At 42.3% G+C, this 22,414-nt stretch overlaps 1 protein-coding gene across 1 annotated transcript in view; it reads left to right on the top strand.

Annotated features, from left to right (window-relative positions):
* Nucleotides 1-19,714, top strand: part of JPH2 (junctophilin 2) — a 97,745-nt gene extending 78,031 nt beyond the window's left edge. The window contains exons 3-6 of the mRNA XM_073582415.1: nt 602-720; nt 1,304-2,214; nt 9,228-9,311; nt 18,725-19,714. Of these exons, the coding sequence (XP_073438516.1) occupies nt 602-720; nt 1,304-2,214; nt 9,228-9,308 (1,111 nt within the window). The 3' untranslated portion in view covers nt 9,309-9,311; nt 18,725-19,714. The remainder of the gene's footprint in view (nt 1-601; nt 721-1,303; nt 2,215-9,227; nt 9,312-18,724) is intronic.
* Nucleotides 19,715-22,414: the final 2,700 nt, after the last annotated feature.

The following is a 22,414-nucleotide window of genomic DNA, read 5'->3' as shown; positions in this document are numbered from 1 at the left end:
ATCTATCTATCTATCTATCTATCTATCTATCTATCTATCATCTCCTTTGGATGTCTGTCTGATGATCTTTTATTGATATTCTATTGCTATCTACCTATGAAGACTAACTATGACTGAAAATCCACTCTGTACATAAAAGTTGGATAACTTCTGTAGCATTCACGTGGATTTATGCAAGCCCCATTTAGATGCATGAACAGTTGCAGAAATTTCAGCAGGTTAACCGTAAAGTAATACATTGATAGTGAACTATATATTTTGCCCATTTTCATATGGGCATATACAGGGGCGGACACAAACAGAAGAGGGCCCCTGTGCAAGAACAATATATGGGACCTTTACAGCCCAATGTGTCTGGGACAAAAGCTGATTACAGATTTGAAGATGGAAGTGGGTGCCCTTACCACTTAGGCCCCTCTGCGGCTGCACTGGTTGCACTACTAGTATGGCCGACCTTGGGCACATTGACATATTACATATGTTATAATGCTCAGGTTATAGTCTCATTTTCCCTATTAATTGTAATCTGGATTATTTGGTAATATAAAATTAGGGATAAATATGTCATCACTGATGTTATATAAAATGTTTCATGTCTTAGGACAGCTCATGCCAAAGCCAAGGCAGATGGAGCTGAGCAAGCAGCACAAGCAGCAAACAACGAGTCCAGCATTTCAAGAACTATGGCACGAGAGCTCTCGCCAGATTTCTACCAGCCAGGTACATGACGTATATCATGATTTAAAACCACTTCTCATTATATGCCATCTTTATACTAGAGTTTTTATGTGCCTACATGCATACATGTAGTGCATACATGTTTGGTGAATATTGTTAAGGGGGTTAATAGAAATTAATAGAAATAGAATATCCCATTTTCTTAGGGCCTTCCCCTATTACCCAGAAAAACTATGAAAACTATAGGATCAGATACATCCATGCATTACACTCCTTTGATTTCAGTAGGAATTGTGTAATGATTCTTGTCACCTGTAGATGCACTGTAGGGAAATTGAACACTTGCTGCTGGATTCCCATATAGATTAAATCTGTACTGCGGGATGCCGTGGGATTAGTCTAAGAATGAGCGAGCATTTAGATTGTCCAAAGCATCATAGAATCATAGAATGGTAGAGTTGGAAGGGACCTCAAGGGTCGTCTTGTCCAATCCCCTGTTAAATGCAGGATTCACTAAGTCATTCAAGTATGAATTAGATAAAGCTGTAATACCAGACACAACCTATAAATGCAGGTGTTTCATGCAATAAGACAACTGCTAATAAATATGCTGTATTCACTTTAGGGCCAGAATACATAAAAAGAAAGCTAATGCAAGAAATCATAGAAAATGCGGAACCAATGGAACTGAAAGAACAAGCCAGTGCTGCCAATGAAGAGCAACCTGCTGCAACGCCTTCTGAAAGTCCTCAAGTACCAGATAAGCAACCAACTTTAGAAGATGTTTCTCCACTACGAACCCCATCCCCACCAATGGCTGCAACACCACCAGATGCCAAGAGACTTAGGACAAGCTCCCAAAAGGAGAGGTTATTAACTCCGGGGAACTGGAATGGGGAACATACTCGTGGTGGAAGTCAAGCTGCATCCCCATCTAACAGCCCGTCCAAGCCAAGTAACCAAGATGTGACCAGCAAATTTGAAAGCCAGATGAAACCACTTCAACGGTTGGGAAACAAGTCGTCCAATTCAGATGTTGAGTTTCACAAGGGCTATCACAGCTATGCTGTGCGGACCTCCCCAGTGACTCCTCCACTGGATTATGAGGAAAAAGCATTCCCATCACCAGAAGCACCAACCAAGACAAAAACTCCTGATTTGAAGGAAGACAAGAAGGACATTTTACCTTCGCAAAAACTCCAAGAACAGAAGGCTGCTATTGAACCCCCCAAAAAAGAGATTAAAGCTAAATCCAGTGAAGACAATAGGCTGGATGTGAAAGTTTTAGAAGCCAAGAGCGAGACCAAGATTGTACAGAAATATGAGCCCAAAACTATACAGAAGACTGAACCAAAGCTTGGACAGAAAGCAGCTCCTGCCAAAGCAGTTGCACCAAAAGCTGTTGCTCCAAAACCTGAACCCAAAGCTCCAGCCAAGACTGAATCAAAGGCCTTGGTTAAGTTTGAACCTAAGAGCTTGCTTAAAAAAAGTGCCCAAGCTGCAACTGCTGAAAAACAAGAAGAAGAAATTGAAGAGGTAAGCATGATAAATGGCAAGTAATTCAGTTTAAAAGGGGCAAAGTCTAAGTGATCTGGCTTGCAGCTAGCAGTCATTGGGGTGAAACATTCTGCAACTTGTGGTTTGACGCTCCAAACCCACTGCAAAGGGAATAGCGTTCATTGCCAAAATTGCAAGTTATCCCCTATCCATAGGTATTAACTTACTGATCACTGGGGCTCCTGCTGGTGGGACCCCCAGCTATCCTGAAGATGAAACTCTGGATCCCAAGAATATGGCTATGAAAAGCTCCATCTTGAATGGAGCAGCAGTTCGTATGCTTGACCTCCTATATACAAATTACCCAAAGGGAAAAAATTAATTAATTTTAAAATGTCACTATTATTCACACTCATTTATTCACAGGTAGAATACAGAAGTAAAAATTTATTGTTAATGTTTCTCTACACATACAGTAACTTTATAACAGAAATGTTATCTACACTCTCTACAGTCCACACATATGCACAACACTACTGCATGTACAGTACCCACACACTCAACTATGCTACATACATACACAGCTCTGCTATATTCAACTCTGCTACTTGCGCACACACAAACCTATACATCAGCACGCACATCCCAGCTACATCAACTCTTAGCTCAATTACAACTCACAGATCAGCTACATTAACTCTTAGCTCAGCTACAACACACCCAGATCAGCTGTATCATAAAAACACACACAACTCAACTACAAAACACTCAGCTCAGCATAATAACATGCACTCACACACACAAACACGCTCTGTGTACATTACTATATTTTGATGTTCCTTTCAGGTATTTTACTGAACACATGACCTGTAAGGTCCTTCAACTACGCAGGATGTGCAGCATCCATGCATGTCCTGGTAGCTTTCTCTCCTGCCCTGCACTGATCAGGCAGATCAGTGTGAAGCAGGAGGAGAGTTATAAGGATGCTATGTCAATGTTGTTCTCAATCTTAGAAAGCTGCCCCCTGACTATAAAATGCACAAATGCTTTTCCTCAAACTGTGGAATTTTTTTTTGGATTTTGTATTGTAATGTAAGGTTCAGAAGATAAGAATAAGATTCCATTGTCTTGAAGCATGACTCTCCTCTGTACAGGTCATCCTTTTACTCATATACTGCCTGAAACTAGTAGTGCCATCCTTCTTTGTAGGCACGATAGGTGTATGCAGACAGGATTTTGCCTAAGAGTGTCTTATATTTACAGAGACGCGCTGGTGTTGCTAAGATCTGGCTGGGTGTTACCTTTGCATCCCTGATGACAAAAGCTCCTTCAGCTGTGATTTTTCTGGTTGTTTGTGACCCAGCGTCCAGCTTGGTACACAGTATCTAGTAGAGACAAACGATTAGTCCAGAGGTTGGTACCTCCCTCTCCCTCATTAGATTCACACCACTGGGTATTAATACCTTAGTAATGAATATATACCCTGTTATGATTGGGTCACCGAGGAGGAAAGCAAGACCAAACTAAGCCACAGAAAACCAGAGAGGTTGGTAACTAAGCAGATTGCAGACCCCTGATCCTATCCACACAACTAGCAGTAACCATGGAGCGTACCTACGATGATCCTAGACACCTCGACACAGCCAGAGAACTAAATAAGCCTAAAGCAAGAAAGGGGAAATCTAAACTGCCCCAGAGCAGGCCTCAAAGGAATAGATAGCCCCCAAACATATATTGTCGGTGAGACAAGATGAAAACACAAACTCAGGTAGGAAAATAGACTGAGCAAACGATGGGGCCCACAGTAACTAGACAGGACAGGAAAGGAAAGACTGTCTGCAATCATGCAAAAAACCCTGGTTCAAAAAATGCCCAACACGTCTGATAGAAAAATACTGAAGTCACTAGACTTCACCCACTATATCAGCACTCTGGTATATTCTGAAAGCAGAGCAAAAAGAGGACAATCTAATAAGGGTCAAAAACAAACTGGCACAAGCAGTAACATAAGGATGGAAATTCATCACAGCCCCAGCCGGAGCTGGCTGAACACACAAAACTGAAATAGACAAAACCAGATCAAATGTGAACAATAGCAAAACAATACTTAGCTGAGCATGCAGGGACTGAGCTGGAAACTAAGACCTCAGGAGGCAGGAAAAAATCACCAGCAGGGATAGAGGGAGTCGGCTGTGTTAAATCGAGTCACAAACTCCAGATCTCCAGTCATCCTCCTCATTATCAGGTGGCAGGCCTCTGTTGATTAGATCAGCTCCATTACCTCCAGTAACCACCAGAGGGAGCCCGGAAAGAGAACTCGCGACCCCTCTGTCAATACAACCAGCTCCACTACCTTCACTAGTAACCAGAGGTAGGCCAGAAAGCGAATTCACAACAGTACCCCCCCCTTGAGGAGGGGTCACCGAACCCTCATCCACGCCACCAAGCCGTTCAGGATGGGCCCGGTGAAAAGCACGAACCAATCTATCGGCATGAATGTCAGAAGCAGAGACCCAAGAATTATCCTCCTGGCCATAACCCTTCCATTTGACCAAGTACTGGAATCCCAGTCTAGCCAAACGAGAATCCAATATTTTCTCTACCTCATATTCCACATTGCCCTTAACCAATACAGGGTCAGGAGGCGCCACCATAGGAACTACTGGCTCCACAAACCTCTTCAACAGAGATTTATGAAACACGTTATGGATCTTAAACGTAACTGGAAGAGCCAATCGAAAAGAAACAGGCTTAAGAATCTCCAAAATCTTATAAAGTCCAATGAATCTTGGCTTGAACTTTGGAGACGCAACCTTCATAGGAATTTTCTTTGACGACAACCAAACCATATCACCCACTTTAAACCCCAATGGTCCTATGCCGGCTGGAAAACCGTTGGGCCTTTTCCTGAGAGAGGGACAACTTATCCACAACTTGGTCCCAAATCTGCTGCATTCTCTCTACCACAGTGTCCACACTTGGGCAGGTTGAAGATTCCACTTGCCCTGAAGAAAATCGAGGATGAAACCCAAAGTTACAGAAAAAGGGCGACATCAAAGTGGCAGAACTAGCTCTATTGTTTAGCGCGAATTCGGCCAAGGGCAAAAATGAGACCCAGTCATCCTGATCAGCAGCTATAAAACATCTCAAATAGGACTCCAAAGTCTGGTTTGTTCTCTCAGTCTGCCCATTGGTCTGAGGTTGAAATGCAGAGGAGAAAGATAACTGAATTCCCAGTTTGGAACAAAAAGCTCTCCAAAATCTGGAAACAAACTGGACTCCTCTGTCCGACACAATGTTCTCAGGAATCCCATGCAACCGAACCACCTGTTGTAAAAACAAGGGCACCAACTCTGAAGAAGATGGCAACTTTGGGAGTGGTGCAAGATGAATCATCTTAGAAAATCTATCACAAATCACCCAGATAACAGTCATTCTCTGAGAAACAGGAAGATCAGAAATAAAATCCATTGAGATATGGGTCCATGGCCTCTTGGGCACCGGCAGGGCCATCAACAACCCACTAGAACGAGAACAGGACTGCACAAAATTCCTGACATCACGAGATAAGGCAGGCCACCAAAAAGACCGACTCACCAAATCTCTGGTACCAAAAATACCTGGATGACCAGCCAACGCGGAGCAATGAATTTCAGACATTACTCTCTTCCTCCACTGGTCAGGGACATACAATTTTCCCATAGGGCAACGTTCAGGTTTGTCCTCCTGAAATTCCTCCAGGGCACGTCTCAAATCGGGTGAGATGGCAGAAAGAACTACCCCCTCATTTAGAATGGTAGTAGGCTCAGTCACCATAAGAGAATCCGCAAAGAAACTCCTAGAAAGGGCGTCCGCCTTGACATTCTTAGTGCCCGGAAGAAAAGAGACCACAAAATTAAAAAGCATGAAAAACAAGGCCCACATAGCCTGTCTAGGATTCAAGCGTTTGGCTGAATCAAGATAAATCAAATTCTTGTGGTCGGTGAGGACCACAACTTGATGTCTAGCTCCCTCCAACCAATGTCTCCACTCTTCAAATGCCCATTTCATGGCCAACAATTCCCGATTCCCCACGTCATAGTTACGTTCAGATGGGGAGAATTTTCGTGAAAAGAAGGCACAGGAATTAATTTTAGAAGTCACCGGATCTTTTTGGGACAAAACGGCTCCTGCACCAATCTCAGAAGCATCTACCTCCACCTGAAATGGGAGTGAGACATCAGGTTGCCTTAGAACCGGAGCAGAAGTGAATCTCCGCTTAAGCTCCTGAAATGCCAAGACTGCCTCTGGAGACCAATTCACCACACCAGCGCCCTTTTTGGTCAGATCCGTCAGTGGTTTTACAATACCAGAAAAATTTACGATAGTGGGGGGCGAAGTCGTGCGACTTCAGTGTTTGTGCATCAGACGTGTTGGACTTTTTGCAGGGTTTTTTGCGTGATTGCAGACAGAGTCTTTCCTTTCCCGTCCTGTCTAGTCAGTGTGGGCCCCATCATTTGCTCAGTCTATTTTTCTGCCTACATTTGTGTTTTCATCTTGTCTCACCGACAATATATGTTTGGGGGCCATCTATTCCTTTGGAGTCTGCTCTGGGGCAGTTTAGATTTCCCCTTTCTTGCTTTAGGCTTAGTTAGCTCTCCGGCTGTGCCAAGGCGTCTAGGATCATCGTAGGTACGCTCCACGGCTACTGCTAGTTGTGTGGACAGGATCAGGGGTCTGCATCTGCTTAGTTACCAACCTCTCTGGTTTTTTGTGGCTTAGCCTGGCCTGCTATCCTCCTCGGTGACCCATTCATAACAGGGCGATGATTCAGCTAAGCCCCAGCCGGAGCTGGCTGACCCGCACAAAGACAAAACCAGATCAAATTTAAACAGAATAGCAAATGAACCACTTAGCTGAACCATGCAGAGACAGAGCAGGAGACATCAGACCTCAGGAGGCAATTCTGATCATGAGAAATTGCACTTTATTAGATGTGTTTCAGGCTTTTGTATTTAAATTTTACAGTTTTTTATGGATTGTACATCAATAAAATTTGTCAGATTATAGGTGTGCGCATCAATATTGTATTTCTTCTTTCTTTTCTGTGTCAAAATATGGAAATAATCTAAGACCGCCAGAGAAAGTCAAGCTCTCTACCTCTTCAGCTTAGGGGCCAGAGTCACATTATTAGGATCTCTGGTGGTCCCAGAGGTCGAAACCCCTTTAATAGACAAAATTCTGTCCCCCTATACTTGAGGAGTATATGACATACTAGCTAATTATTATGTTAACTTTAGTGCACAGTTTGTAATCGGCTAGCTTTTAAGCTCCCATATACTAGTGTCAAAGACTGGCAAAATTTTAATATTTTAAATGGGTTGTCCAGGTATGGCATGACACTCTGCAATCACTCTATGTGACTCCAGGCTTGTGAATCCTTACATCATGCCCAGTATTTGCTGTCAGGATTCTCCGGTGCCGGTGGCGAGACAGGGTGGTCATGTGACCACAGATATGTAATATGTATACTTCCAGCCAGATTCTGACTAGACATAAGCGGCTTCACTCAATTCATTTACATTGAGCGAGGCCAGACACCTCTATTCGTAATGTGGCCGGGAGCAAGTGTAAGGCTTGGCCAGGACTGTAGTTGTGGCCAAGGACACCTGTGCTTCTGTGTCTTGGCCTCTCCTCGCCCGCTAGTCAACATACCTGTACCTACAGGTTCAGTTCCTTCAGGACTCTCCCCTTGCATTGAGAGACCTTTAGCACGCAAGCTTGAATTGATTGAGACACAGACCAAAGTAACTTGAATGAAAACATCTTTACTAGATACTGTACTTAGCACATCCATGGTCTATGCAGCATTTACAACAGGCTTCAAAGTTTATTGCTCCTTATCTTTCCCTGCACCTCTCTCACAGTTACATAGCACGGGCCCAGGTCGGACCGTCCCTGATGGTTCCTCTGGATACTCTCTGTACAGCGCTTCTATGGTTAAGCATCCATCGGTCTGTTTCGCTCCAGACTCAAGTTCATTAATTACCGGAGTCTTTTGCCACTGGGAGAGTAAACTGCCCTTCTGTGCTGTGCTATGTGTAGGTGCCAAGTTCCTTCTGTCTGTACTCACTGCTTCTGTGGGGTCCCCCGACCGTTTCACCCCGGTCCTCAGAGTGTCCGCCCACGCAAAGAGCTGCCACATCTTGACGCTTCCTAGGGTTCTTTGCTGTACGGGTCTGCTGTATTCTCTTCCTACTGCTGTGGATGGCTAGGCTTTACTTTCAACATTACAGAGCTGCTGCTGTGTCCTGGACCTATAGCACATGTGGACCATTTAGGCTCTACCGCCCTACTGAACTATTCTAGAAACTATTCCATGGCTTATCAAGCAGCAGCCCCTCCTACATAATAAACCACATGCTAAGTCTATCCACCAACTGTAAATTGTGTGTACTAGGATGCCCCCCATCTAGTGGCCAATCCTACACACTACACTATACTTATACAATGTAAAACAATATACATTTAAAAATAATGGTAATACACCAAGTGATGTAGCAGTACCAATTGAATAGACAGTGGTAATACACTATAAGGGTAGCAGTACCATAATATAATAACATATATATGTTATAGTAATATATTCAATGTCAGGACCTGTTAAGGAGGAAAAGTAAAAGGGGACATCATCCTTCACCCCCTTACACATGCCCATTGCATATGTTCTGTCACATGAATGCCAGGTCTTGCCATCGGCACCGGAGAATCCTAAAAGCTCGCACTGTGCATGATCAATGGATTCACAAGTCTTCAGTTAAGTACAGTCAGTCACTTTTGTGTCAATCCTGGACAACGCCTTTAATACTGTGTAAATATTATTTTGAACATGGTAAAAAAAACTTTGATCACTATATTAATCTATGCAGATAAAATGTGGTGCTCAAGGGTGGTCATTCATTTATATAGTAAAATATAAATATGTGGTTATAAGTATATCTATATTTCTTTGCCAAGTTTCTTTTTATGATACTCAGTCCAGGTAAATAATTGTGCCATCTTCTGTTTTACAGAGACCTGATACAATCATGATCTGCATGGTAATATTACTGAATATTGGCCTGTCTATCCTTTTTGTACATCTACTGACATGAAGAGTAAGTATTACCTTCTAGAGTAAAGAATTAGGACACCTTACATTTTAAGTAATTTATAAGTAATCTTACACATTAAAATGCTAACTTCTTGAAATAAGGATATTTTTTCCGGGTTGTCCGATACATAATAATAAATAATAAATTTTATTTCTATGGCGCCGACATATTCCGCAGCACTTTACATTTCGGAGGGGATTTGTACAGACAATAGACATTATAGCATAACAATAATCACATAGATTATAACAAATACCAAGAGGAATGAGGGCCCTGCTCGCAAGCTTACAGTCTATGAGGAAAGAGGTATGGACCAGCCATAATGTTAAGTGTGTAACAGTACAGACACAGAGGGCTAATGGATGCATAAAGCATGTGGGAACATGATGCGGGGAACTTGGTTATGGTAAAATTTTTGGCTGTGCCACACAGGGATAGATTAGGTTAATGTGTTGAGGCGATAGGCCAGTCTGAATAAATGCGTTTTCAGGGCACGCTTAAAATTGTGGGGATTGGGGACTAATCGTATTGACCTGGGAAGTGCATTGCAAAGAATTGGCGCAGCACGTGTAAAGTCTTGGATACCGGAGTGGGAGATTCTGATTATTGAGAGGATGCTAACCTCAGGTCATCAGCAGAACGGAGGGCGCGGGTAGGGTGGTATACTGAAACAAGGGAGGAGATGTAGGGTGGTGCTGAGCCATGGAGGGCTTTGTGGGTGAGGGTAATAAAGTTTATACTGAATTCTGGAGTGAATGGGTAGCCAGTGTAATGACTGGCACAAGGTAGAGGCATCGGTGTATCGATTGATGAGGAATATGATCCTGACTGCAGCATTCAAGACAGATTGGAGAGGGGAGAGTTTGGTAAGAGGGAGACCGATTAGAAGAGAGTTACAATAGTCGAGACGAGAATGAATAAGAGAAAGTTTTGCAGAGTCAAAAGTAAGAAAAGGTCGAATTCTAGAAATGTTTTTGAGGTGCAGATGACAAGAGCGAGCCAGTGATCGAATGTGGGGATCAAAGGAAAGCTCGGAATCAAGTATGACCCCAAGACAGCGGGTATGATGCTGGGGAGTAATAGTGGAGCCACACACATAAATGGCAAGGTCGGGTATAGGTACATTAGTAGAGGGAGGAAACACAAGGAGTTCAGTCTTTGACAGGTTCAGTTTCAGATATAGTGAGGACATGATGTTAGACACAGCGTTTAGACAATCGCCGGTGTTTTCTAGAAAGGCTGGCGTGATGTCAGGAGAAGAAGCGTATAATTGGGTGTCATCAGCATAGAGATGGTACTGGAAACCAAATCTACTGATTGTTTGACCAATAGGGGCAGTGTGCAAGGAGAAGAGGAGGGGGCCTAGAACCGATCCTTGAGGAACCCCAACAGTAAGGGGAAGGTGAGAGGAGGAGGAACCGGCAAAAGATACAGTAAAGGAGCGGACAGAGAGATAGGAGGAGAACCAGGAGAGAACGGTGTCCTTGAGGCCAATGGAACGGAGCATAGTGAGGAGGAGCTGATGATCCACAGTGTTGAATGCTGCAGAGAGATCCAAGAGAATTAGCATGGAGTAATGACCTTTTGATTTAGCTGTTAGTAGATCATTAGAGACTTTAGTGAGAGCAGTTTCAGTAGAGTGTAAGGAGCAGAAACCGGATTGGAGAGGGTCGAGAAGAGAGTTATCAGAGAGATAGCGGATAAGACGGGAGTGGAGCAGGCATTCCAGGAGTTTAGAGATGAAGGGAAGATTAGAGACAGGTCTATAGTTAGCGGCACAGTTTTGGTCGAGGGATGTTTTTTTAAGTAGTGGATGTATGATGACATGCTTAAATGAGGAGGGAAAGATACCAGAAGAGAGAGAGAGGTTAAATATTTTAGTTAGGTGAGGGGTGACAGCAGGGGAAAGGGACTGGAGGAGATGTGACGGAAATGGGTCACTGATGCAAGTGGTTGGGCGAGAAGATGCAAGGAGCCTGCTTACTTCTTCTGCTATGACTGGTTCAAAATCAGAGAGTGAGATAGATGCAGTGGGGGAGGGAGGACAGTGCATGGTATGAGGTGATTGGGAGATAATTTCCTGTCGAATCTGGTCAATTTTTTCTTTGAAGTAATTGGCCAGATCGTCAGCTCGGAGCTCCGTGGTTGGGTCCTGTACTCTTGGGTTGAGTAGAGAATGAAAAGTGTCAAAGAGACATTTCGGGTTATTGAACAGTGAGGTGATGAGGGTGTTGAAATAGGTTTGTTTGGAGAGGTGAAGGGCAGTGTTGTATGTTCTAAGCATAAACTTATAATGGATGAAATCTTCGTGTAGATTGGATTTTCTCCACAGACGTTCGGCGCACCTGGAGCACCGCTGCAGGAAACGTGTTTGCATGGTGTGCCAGGGTTGTCACCGTCTGTGTTGTGGTGTTCTATTTATAGGGGGTGCAAATTCAACCAGGGCACTTTGAAGTGTTTCATTGTAATGCTTCAGTGCAGAATCAGGACATGAGAGGGAGGAGATAGGGGCCAATGAAGACTGCAAGTTCTTCATAAGTTTCTGGGTGTTAATGGCCTGTATGTTTCTATAAGTTTGGACAGTGGGGGTGACCTGAGCAGCCTGACAGTTCTTGATAGGGAATGAAGGAAGATTGTGGTCAAAGAGCGGGAGAGGGGAGTTTGCAAAATCATCCACTGCACAAAGCCGAGAGAAGACCAAGTCAAGGGAGTTTACGTCTTCATGCGTTGGAGAATTAGTAAGCTGCAAAAGGCCAAACGAAGAGGTTAGAGATAAAAGGTGAGTAGCAGATGGGGAGAGGGGAAGAGCAATGGGGATGTTGAAATCTCCCATGATGAGGGTAGGGATGTCACAGGAGAGAAAATGTGGAAGCCAAGTGGCAAAATGATCCAGGAACTGATGGGAGGGGCCGGGAAGACAATACACCACCGCCACTCGCATGGAGAAGGGGGTGTAGAGTCTGACGGCATGGACCTCAAAAGAAGGGAAGACTAGTGAGGGTAGTTGAGGGATAACCTGAAAGGTACATTTTGATGATAGGAGCAGACCAACGCCTCCACCTGCTCTATTGTCTGATCTTGGGGTATGAGAGAAGTGTAGTCCCCCTTATGAAAGAGCAGCAGCAGCGGTAGTGTCTGACTGCTGGATCCAGGTTTCAGTAAGAGCCAGGAGGTTAAGAGAATTAGAAAGGAAGAAGTCATGGATGAAGGAGAGTTTGTTACACACAGAGCGAGAATTCCAAAGTGCACAATTAAGAGAGACAGATGGCATGCAGGGAATATTAATAAGATTAGAGGGGTTTCTGAGTGTAGCAGTTGGGGGGTTTGACTTTCTATAACATGGGGCACCTGGGTTGGGAGCAATGTCTCCTGCGACTAGGAGAAGGAGGATAGAAAGAGTGAGCAGATGGTTAAGTGATTTGTGAGAACATCTCTGATGTTGAATGGTGGGACTGACTGGATCTGTGCAATTTAACAATGTGAAAAGAGCGTGAGTGCTATACATAGGAGAGGAAAGGAGTGAGGGGCCGATATGGATAGAGTGTAGAGAGTTAATGCCAGGGCGGTGGATGTGTGTGAATGCAGTGGCTAGGATATAAATTACACATAAAATGTCTTGTATAAATATCAAATGTTAAAACCTAACCACCATCATAATTTGCTTTTTTATAAAATTCCCTACTGTTCTCAAAATGCAGTTAATCCCTATATCTGTTTCCTTAATTTTTCCTTTGATGTTCTGTTTGAGACTTAGCGTTCACTGGACCCTAAAATGGGCTGTCATCAGGGGTATAGCCCAGCAGTCACATTATTGGGGAGTGACCACTTCACCACCCCCTGTTGATGTCCCATTTCAGAATCCACAGTGAATGCTGAGAGGCAAACGGACCCTCATAGGAAGTAAAGTAAGAACAAAGGTATGGAAACTAGCTGTGTAGGGAACACAACAAATTACAAAAGTGGCTATGGCTTAAAAATTAATATTTATACAGGTCAATTTAGGTATCGGACCACAATTTTAAGTTAATAAAATTACTTTAGGATTTCTTACTGTTGGCAGTGGATTAATCTCTATACTGTTCAGCCATTCAATTGTGAATATATGTTTATTCAGGAACAAAGATAACACAGCATACAACTGGTATTCCTTATAGCTTAGGATCTTAGCTAGAGTTGAGCGATACCGTCCGATACTTCAAAGTATCGTATCGGATGGTATCGGCCGATCTTTAAAAAAAGTATCGGTATCGCCGATTCCGATACCGGAAGTCCCATTCAAGTCTATGGGACTTCCGGTATCGGAATAAGAAAAACCCTTTCCTGCCCTTGTACAGCCTCTCTGGGGTCTGTACGGGCCTTTCGGGGGGCTGTGCCGGCCTGCCAGGGGGTCTGTGCAGGCTCCGGTGGTCTGTGCCGGCCTGCCGGTGGTCTGTGCAGGCTCCGGGGGGCTGTGCCGGCCTGCCGGGGGGCTGTGCCGGCCTGCCGGGGGGCTGTGCAGGCTACCGGGGGGCTGTGCCGGCCTGCCGGGGGGCTGTGCCGGCCTGCCGGGGGGCTGTGCCGGCCTGCCGGGGGGCTGTGCAGGCTCAGGGGGTCTGTGCAGGCATCGTCCGATGGGACTACAAGTCCCATCGGGCGATGCCTGCTACCATGACAGTGATTGACACATTAGCCAATGATGGGACAGTAGTAGTCCCATCATCCGGCTAATGTGTTAAATGTTAAAAAAAAAAAAAATACTACATACATACTACATGCATGCTACATACATACTACATGCTACATACATACTACATATATACTACATACATGCTACATACATACTGCATGCTACATACATACTACATACATACTACATGCATGCTACATACATACTACATATATACTACATGCATGCTACATACATACTACATGCTACATACATACTACATATATACTACATACATACTACATACATGCTACATACATACTGCATGCTACATACATACTACATACTACATACATACTACATGCATGCTACATACATACTACATGCATGCTACATACATACTACATGCATGCTACATGCATGCTACATACATACTACATGCATGCTACATGCATACTACATACATACTACATGCTACATACATACCACATACATACTACATACATACTACATGCTACATATATACTACATGCATGCTACATACATACTACATGCTACATACATACCACATACATACTACATACATACTACATACATACTACATGCTACATACATACTACATATATACTACATGCATGCTACATACATACTACATGCTACATACATACCACATACATACTACATACATACTACATACATACTACATGCTACATACATACTACATATATACTACATACATGCTACATACATACTACATGCTACATACATACCACATACATACTACATACATGCTACATATATACTACATGCATGCTACATACATACTACATATATACTACATGCATGCTACATACATACTACATGCTACATGCATGCTACATACATACTACATACATACTACATGCTACATACATACCACATATATACTACATACATACAATACATTCATACAATACATACATAGACATACAGTACATATAACATAGAGTAACATACTTACCAATACTTGTCACATTGTTCCCCGAAGCCATTGTCTTTTCCGGAATAAATATTAACATAACAAACCACAAAAATACTCACCCACGATCCGAAGCAGTCCACGAGTGTGTCCCACGACGATCTTGGGTAGAGAACTGCAGCATCAGCTGTTGCTGCCGTTCTCTACGGGCTGCAGGAATCCAATGACGGAAGGTAGGTATCCTTCCGCACTGTATTCCTCCGCCACTTAAAAAAAAAAAAAGTCCCTAGTCTCACTTTATGCCATTGCTGTGTGGGAAATTCCCACGCAGCAATGGCATAAAGTGAGACTAGGGACTTTTTTTTTTTTAAGTGGCGGAGGAATACAGTGCGGAAGGATACCTACCTTCCGTCATTGGATTCCTGCAGCCCGTAGAGAACGGCAGCATCATCTGATGCTGCAGTTCTCTACCCAAGATCGTCGTGGGACACACTCGTGGACTGCTTCGGATCGTGGGTGAGTATTTTTGTGGTTTGTTATGTTAATATTTATTCCGGAAAAGACAATGGCTTCGGGGAACAATGTGACAAGTATTGGTAAGTATGTTACTCTATGTTATATGTACTGTATGTCTATGTATGTATTGTATGAATGTATTGTATGTATGTAGTATATATGTGGTATGTATGTAGCATGTAGTATGTATGTAGTATGTATGTAGCATGCATGTAGCATGTAGTATGTATGTAGCATGCATGTAGTATATATGTAGTATGTATGTAGCATGCATGTAGTATATATGTAGCATGTATGTAGTATGTATGTGGTATGTATGTAGCATGTAGTATGTATGTAGCATGTATGTAGTATATATGTAGTATGTATGTAGCATGTAGTATGTATGTAGTATGTATGTAGTATGTATGTGGTATGTATGTAGCATGTAGTATGTATGTAGCATGCATGTAGTATATATGTAGTATGTATGTAGCATGTAGTATGTATGTAGTATGTATGTAGTATGTATGTGGTATGTATGTAGCATGTAGTATGTATGTAGCATGCATGTAGTATATATGTAGTATGTAGTATGTATGTAGTATGTATGTGGTATGTATGTAGCATGTAGTATGTATGTAGCATGCATGTAGCATGCATGTAGTATGTATGTAGCATGCATGTAGTATGTATGTAGCATGCATGTAGTATGTATGTAGTATGTATGTAGTATGTATGTAGCATGCAGTATGTATGTAGCATGTATGTAGTATGTATGTAGTATATATGTAGTATGTATGTAGCATGTAGTATGTATGTAGCATGCATGTAGTATATATGTAGTATGTATGTAGCATGCATGTAGTATGTATGTAGTATGTATGTAGCATGTATGTAGTATATATGTAGTATGTATGTAGCATGCATGTAGTATGTATGTAGCATGTAGTATGTATGTAGCATGCATGTAGTATGTATGTAGCATGTATGTAGTATGTATGTAGTATATATGTAGTATGTATGTAGCATGTAGTATGTATGTAGCATGCATGTAGTATGTATGTAGTATTTTTTTTTTTTTTTTTTTTTTTTTAACATTTAACACATTAGCCGGATGATGGGACTACTACTGTCCCATCATTGGCTAATGTGTCAATCACTGTCATGGTAGCAGGCATCGCCCGATGGGACTTGTAGTCCCATCGGACGATGCTTGCACAGACCCCCGGACATCAGCACAGCCCCCCGGCAGGCCGGCACAGCCCCCCGGCAGGCCGGTACAGACCCCCACAGGGTGCACAGACCACCGGCAGGCCGGCACAGCCCCCCGGCAGGCCGGTACAGACCCCGGGCAGTCCACACAGCCCCCCGGCAGGCCGGCACAGCCCCCCGGCAGGCCGGCAGAGACCCCCGGAAGGCCCGAAATGACGGCGCATCATGATGCGCACACACCGCGCATCATGATGACGTCAGGCCGTCAATCAACTGAACTTCCGATTCCGATGCCGAATTCCGATATTGAAAAAATATCGGAAGTCGGTATCGGAATTCCGATACAGCAAGTATCGGCCGATACCCGATACTTGCGGTATCGGAATGCTCAACACTAATCTTAGCATCTTATCTGTCAGCTTGCAAAGTGAAAGCAAAACTGCTTCAGCTACCCACACGGTGAACAGGAACGTCCTATTTTTTTTTTTTTTGCTTTTTTTAAAAGTGCTTTACTGACAATATAACACTATTGCTGGAGACAGAAACTCATGCCCTATTAAACAGTAATGAATTTAAATAGTAGTTAATGCAATATATGCAATAATAAGCATTATTCCTTCACCCGCACTCAACAGCTACTTATCCTGTTATCGCATAATAGTTCTGAATTCTTTAAATTTGGCTCTTGGAAGTGGCTTTGGCATAACATCAGCTGTCATCTGGTCAGTCTCACAATAAACAAACTCAATTATGTCACATTCTATCAAATCACGCATGTGATGATGATTAACGTCAATGTGTTTGGTTCTCGCATTGATCTTCTCACTGTATCAAGTTTAATGCATCCTTGGTTGTCTTCATAAATCACTGTTGGTTGAGTTCATGGCTTACCAAGATCGCCTAATTGGTATATCCAAATTACCTCTTGACTTGTATGGGCTGCAGACACATACTCTGCTTCTGTAGATGACAAGGTTTCAAATGCCTGCTAGACCAACATATTGAACAAATCGCCGCTTGTCGATTTACAATTACCAGTCAAGACTGCATGCACATAGCCTGTGAGTTTTACATCTCCTTTTGCAGATATCCTTTATGTCTTGAGTATCGTTCAGATATCAAAGAACTCTCATTGGCATTCCAGTCCTTTTTGGGTCGGTTTTTCCACATATCTGCAGAGAATTCCAATTGTTGCTGCGATATCCGGTCGAGTCATAGTTGCTATGTGTAGAAGTTCCCCCACTCCCTGTTTGCATTTCTCATTGTTAGTTAACAGATCTTCTTCCAACTTTAAGTAGGATAGTTCCTTTGGGTTTGATATACCTTTGACTAATGACTTTTCAAACTGATTCAGCATTGAGTTGATTTTTGCTCTTTGGTTTAAAAGAAGACTTCCATCTTCTTCTCTTTGGAACTGAATTCCTAGATAATAATATAATAATTCACATTTTCAATGTCTTTAGCTTCAAAATGCTGATTCAGAATTTTAGGAATCTTTGCAATTTCTGTTTCTTCTTGATGGACCGTAATCATATCATCCACATATAAGAGAATATATGTCCAATCTCTGTACTGTTCAGCTGTTCAGTGAATATATATTTATTCAGGAACAAAGATAACACAGCTTACAACTGGTATTCCTTATAGCTTAGGATCTTAGTATCTTGTCTGTAATTTTGCAATGTGAAAGAAAAATGTGCTTCAGCTACACACACAATGAACAGGAACGTCCTTTTTTAACAATGCATTATTGGCATTATAACACAATTGCTGGAGACAGAGACTCATGCACTAGTAAACAGTAATATATAGTAGCAATATATACAATAATAAGCTTTATTCCAATACTTATAGTACCTTGAGATGCCAAATCAGAATATTATCATAAACTGCAATTGTAAAACTTTTCTCTGTCTTACACTGCTTAAAGGGGTAATCTCATCTAGACATCTTCTTTCTATATGCCCACTTTGGGCATGTGGATGTCACGGAGGAGCATCCCAAGTTCAGGACCCCCCTTTAAGATAAATCTCACAACCCCACTATTCTGGTAGAATTACACGCAGATCTTGTGACTTGTGATTGTGTTTTTTTTTCTATCAGGAATGACAGATCCTTGGATTTTCCAATCAATCTTTCTGATGCAGGACGAGAAGTTATCAGGACAACAAAGCCGATTTGCGCCTTGACAGACAGTTGAGAAGATGAGTGATATTAGACCGATCCTTCCAAGTTCTATTCCAGCAATGGATTTTACTTCTTTCCTCTGTCGCACTGCACTGAGGTGTTCCACCGTCTTGTTTGCAAAGAAAGAATATAGAGTTGAGGTATATCACAATGACAAAAAGTAAAAAATAAAAAAATACAAAAAGAATAAAAAGTATCTGTGAATAAGAGCTCAGAAACTTGGGTCTGCGGATTTCTTCCATGGACACATTGACCACCTGAAGCCATGGAGAGCACTAACCCAATGCACAAGTGTAGCTTTTGTGTTTGGACAGGTTACTGGGTATTTATTTTCTGTGTGCAGGGTGCAGGTTGGCAATCGCCTATTGGAGGAAGCAGACATGTTTACACGTTTTCATGCTATATAACAATGTAACACCGTGATCCAACCCCATGTCTTAAAGGATAGAATTTTCTAGATAGACTTTGCATGTGTGACTGTGGTTTGTCCTAGAGATGTTTTTACAGAACTATACAATACATACTGAGGTGCACATTGGAGTCTGTTGTTAACGCGTGGGAGAAAAAAAATAAAAACATTGCACTTTCAGCGCATTGAACCCCATGTTCCCTGGAATGTTCTTTTAATTCATCAGGCGCTGGGATCTGCTGATCAGACAGCTATCCTGGATGTTGCATGGGTTTGGCGAGTAATTATAGTTTAGTGAGCTGTTTGCTATTCAGTATTTGGTAGTTGAATTTTGCCGCTTAGATTTTTTTTAGATATCTAAGATGTTAGATACATTTCATACTATGATAGATTGGTAGATGGACAGATAAATAGAAAGATAGATTATGCTTCTGTTCTTGCTTTAATCCCTAAAAGACTCTAATTATCTGTCTTCTATTAATCTCATCTCTATCTATCTATCCATCTATCTATCTCATATAAGAAAAGCAGGCAGAACTCCAAAAAATTAAAGTGAAGAAAGGGACATTATTAGCCCATCTGGTGTGGTGACGTTTCAGCTGTGAACAGCCTTTCTCAAGCCAAGAGAAAGGTCGCTAATAAAGTCCCTTTTTTCACTTTAATTTCTTGGAGTGCTGCCTGCTTTTCTTATATGTTATCTATCTATCTATCTATCTCATAACTATCTATCTATTTATCTATCTATCTATCTCATAACTATCTATCTATCTATCTATCTATCTCATAACTATCTATCTATTTATCTATCTATCCCATATCTATCTATCTATCTATCTATCTATCTATCTATTCCATATCTATCTATCTATCTATCTATCTATCTATCTATCTATCTATCCCATATCTATCTATCTGGATGTTAACCCACAGAAGGGGCACACAATATGTAACATATGCAATGCCAATGTAAAAGAGCCTGCAATGTTTTCAACGGTGACCTTCTTAAAAATCTTTATAAAAGTAGCTATATGGGATCAAAGTTGCTTTTTGATTGACACAAGTTTCAGATTGTAACCATCAGAACTGTTTCCACACCAGAATCATTGTGCTTTCCAAGCCTATGAAATGACCACCATGTTGTGTTTTTCCAGTCAGAGCAGGGAGTCTCCGGGAGCTGTGCCTTTTAGAAAAAGGCTCCAATGCACATAAGACAAAAGCCCGCCAATTTTGGTGGGATTGGCCGACCATTTAATATGTATTGGTCCCTCCCAATTCATCTCCGACAGAATAGGCCAGGGAAGAAAAGGTTGAATCCTTTAGTTCGTTGCGAAGATGACCCACTGCCAGAAGTGTTTGGCAGCGGCTTTCCCATAGGGAACACAGGAACGCTCGTCTAAGACAAGCATTCATGTGTATTGGAGAATCGGGAGAAACAACGTCTAATCTAGATAGACAGCTCCCTTATGTGTACGGCCAACTTTAGACTCAGAAGACCTTTAGTTACAAAGCTTGTGGACAACAGAAAAAAACCCTCTGCTTTCATTGTAGCAACTCCCTGCCAGCTCCTGGGAAATTCTCAGAGTAATGCTGTCATATATGTCATGGGCCATCATGACCAGCACCAATTTATTAAAAAAAGACATTCAGTGAAAAAAGGGATTGAGCACACTCTGTGGGAAAAACATTGTGTCCTACTGACAACACTTCCTGTCTCTGTTCTGATATATTTATGTTATCACGGACCCTGGGCCTCCAACTTCTTACATTGATATTGTGGTCCACAGACTTGTCTGAAGGAGTTTTCAGCTGTCATCAAAGACCAGTTGCCCCAGGCAGTGGCATATACAATAGATTAACCCAAAACAGAGATTATGGTGCCAGATTTTATCTCCCAGGGTAGAAGTGCCCAGTGTTTGCTTTCCACTTCCATGAACCTCTGTCATAAGTTGAATCTTGTTCCATTTTTTATCTTTAAAGGATGTATTCCAGGAATATTTTTTTTTTTACGGTGGGCCTAAAAATTAACAGTCAGTTAGTTGCTAACTACCTGCTTGTTCTATCCGGCACCGGTCAGGGAGGTCACTGCCGGGTCCTGCCGGCGATTCAGCTGCTCCACGTCAACAAAGCAGCTTCTCCTCTTCTGGTCTGCTCTGTCGATGGGGCGTGGCTGATGGTATCATGTTGAATGACAGCTGGCTCACCACTGTTAGGCAGCGGAGAGCCGACTGTCAACCAACATGAGATCGGCAGTCACGTTCCCTCATAAGAGCGGAGCTGATGAGAAGCTGCTTCTACAGTATGTCGACGTGACGTCGTCAGAAGAAGCTGCTGAATCGCCAGCAGGAGCAGTCCGAGACCGCTCTGTGCCAGCAAAGATTGGCACAATAGGTACGTAGTTAGCAACTTACCTACCTGTTAGTACTTAGACCCACAGTAGAAAAAAATTAGTCCTGTATAACCCCTTTAAGAAAAATTAATCCTCATGTAATTAATAAAAATACTAAAAAACTCCACAAAACTGATCAGTACATCCTGACAGAATGAGTAAAATATGAACAGGAGCTGTGACTGCAATAATTTACTATAAAAAAAATGCTGCAGCAAACTGCACGCTCTAAGCTATACGAGAGCATTGAATATATGAATTTTGAACTATATAACAGTGAAGCAGTTCAAAATTCATATATGAATATTCATTGTTCATATACTGTATATCTTAGAGCATTCAGTTTGCTGCTGCACTTTTTTTATTGTATATTATTGTTATTAATATTATTATATAATTATTTTTATTATAGATAATGTAATTATTACTTTTTTATGTACACTAGTGCAGTCTCAGCAGCTTGCCCCTATTCACATTTGACTCACATTGTAAGGACAACACCTTATCCGAGCGAGCTCAGCTCACTCATCACTAGTCACCACTCATCAACACAGAAATCGAAGGAATTGCTGATTCAGCGCTGTGGTCCTTCCAAATTTTTCCCCTGCACAGCAGTACTCCCGGCCACCCCTCTGTGCAAGGGACAGCAGCACAGCTCTATTCAAGTGAAATAAGCCAGCAGCAGTTTGCTGAAAAGCCATGGGGCCAAGAGCACTGCCTTCAGGGAAAATTTAGAAGCGGGCACAGACTGAATCAAAGCTACTGCCCCTTAAAGGGACTCTGTCAGCAGACTTTTGCTATTTCATCTGAG

Source organism: Dendrobates tinctorius, unplaced genomic scaffold (genome assembly GCF_039654945.1).
Source record: "Dendrobates tinctorius isolate UK_male_01 unplaced genomic scaffold, ASM3965494v1 ptg000071l, whole genome shotgun sequence".
Classification (NCBI taxonomy): domain Eukaryota; kingdom Metazoa; phylum Chordata; class Amphibia; order Anura; family Dendrobatidae; genus Dendrobates; species Dendrobates tinctorius.
This window is presented reverse-complemented; position numbering and strand designations above follow the sequence as displayed.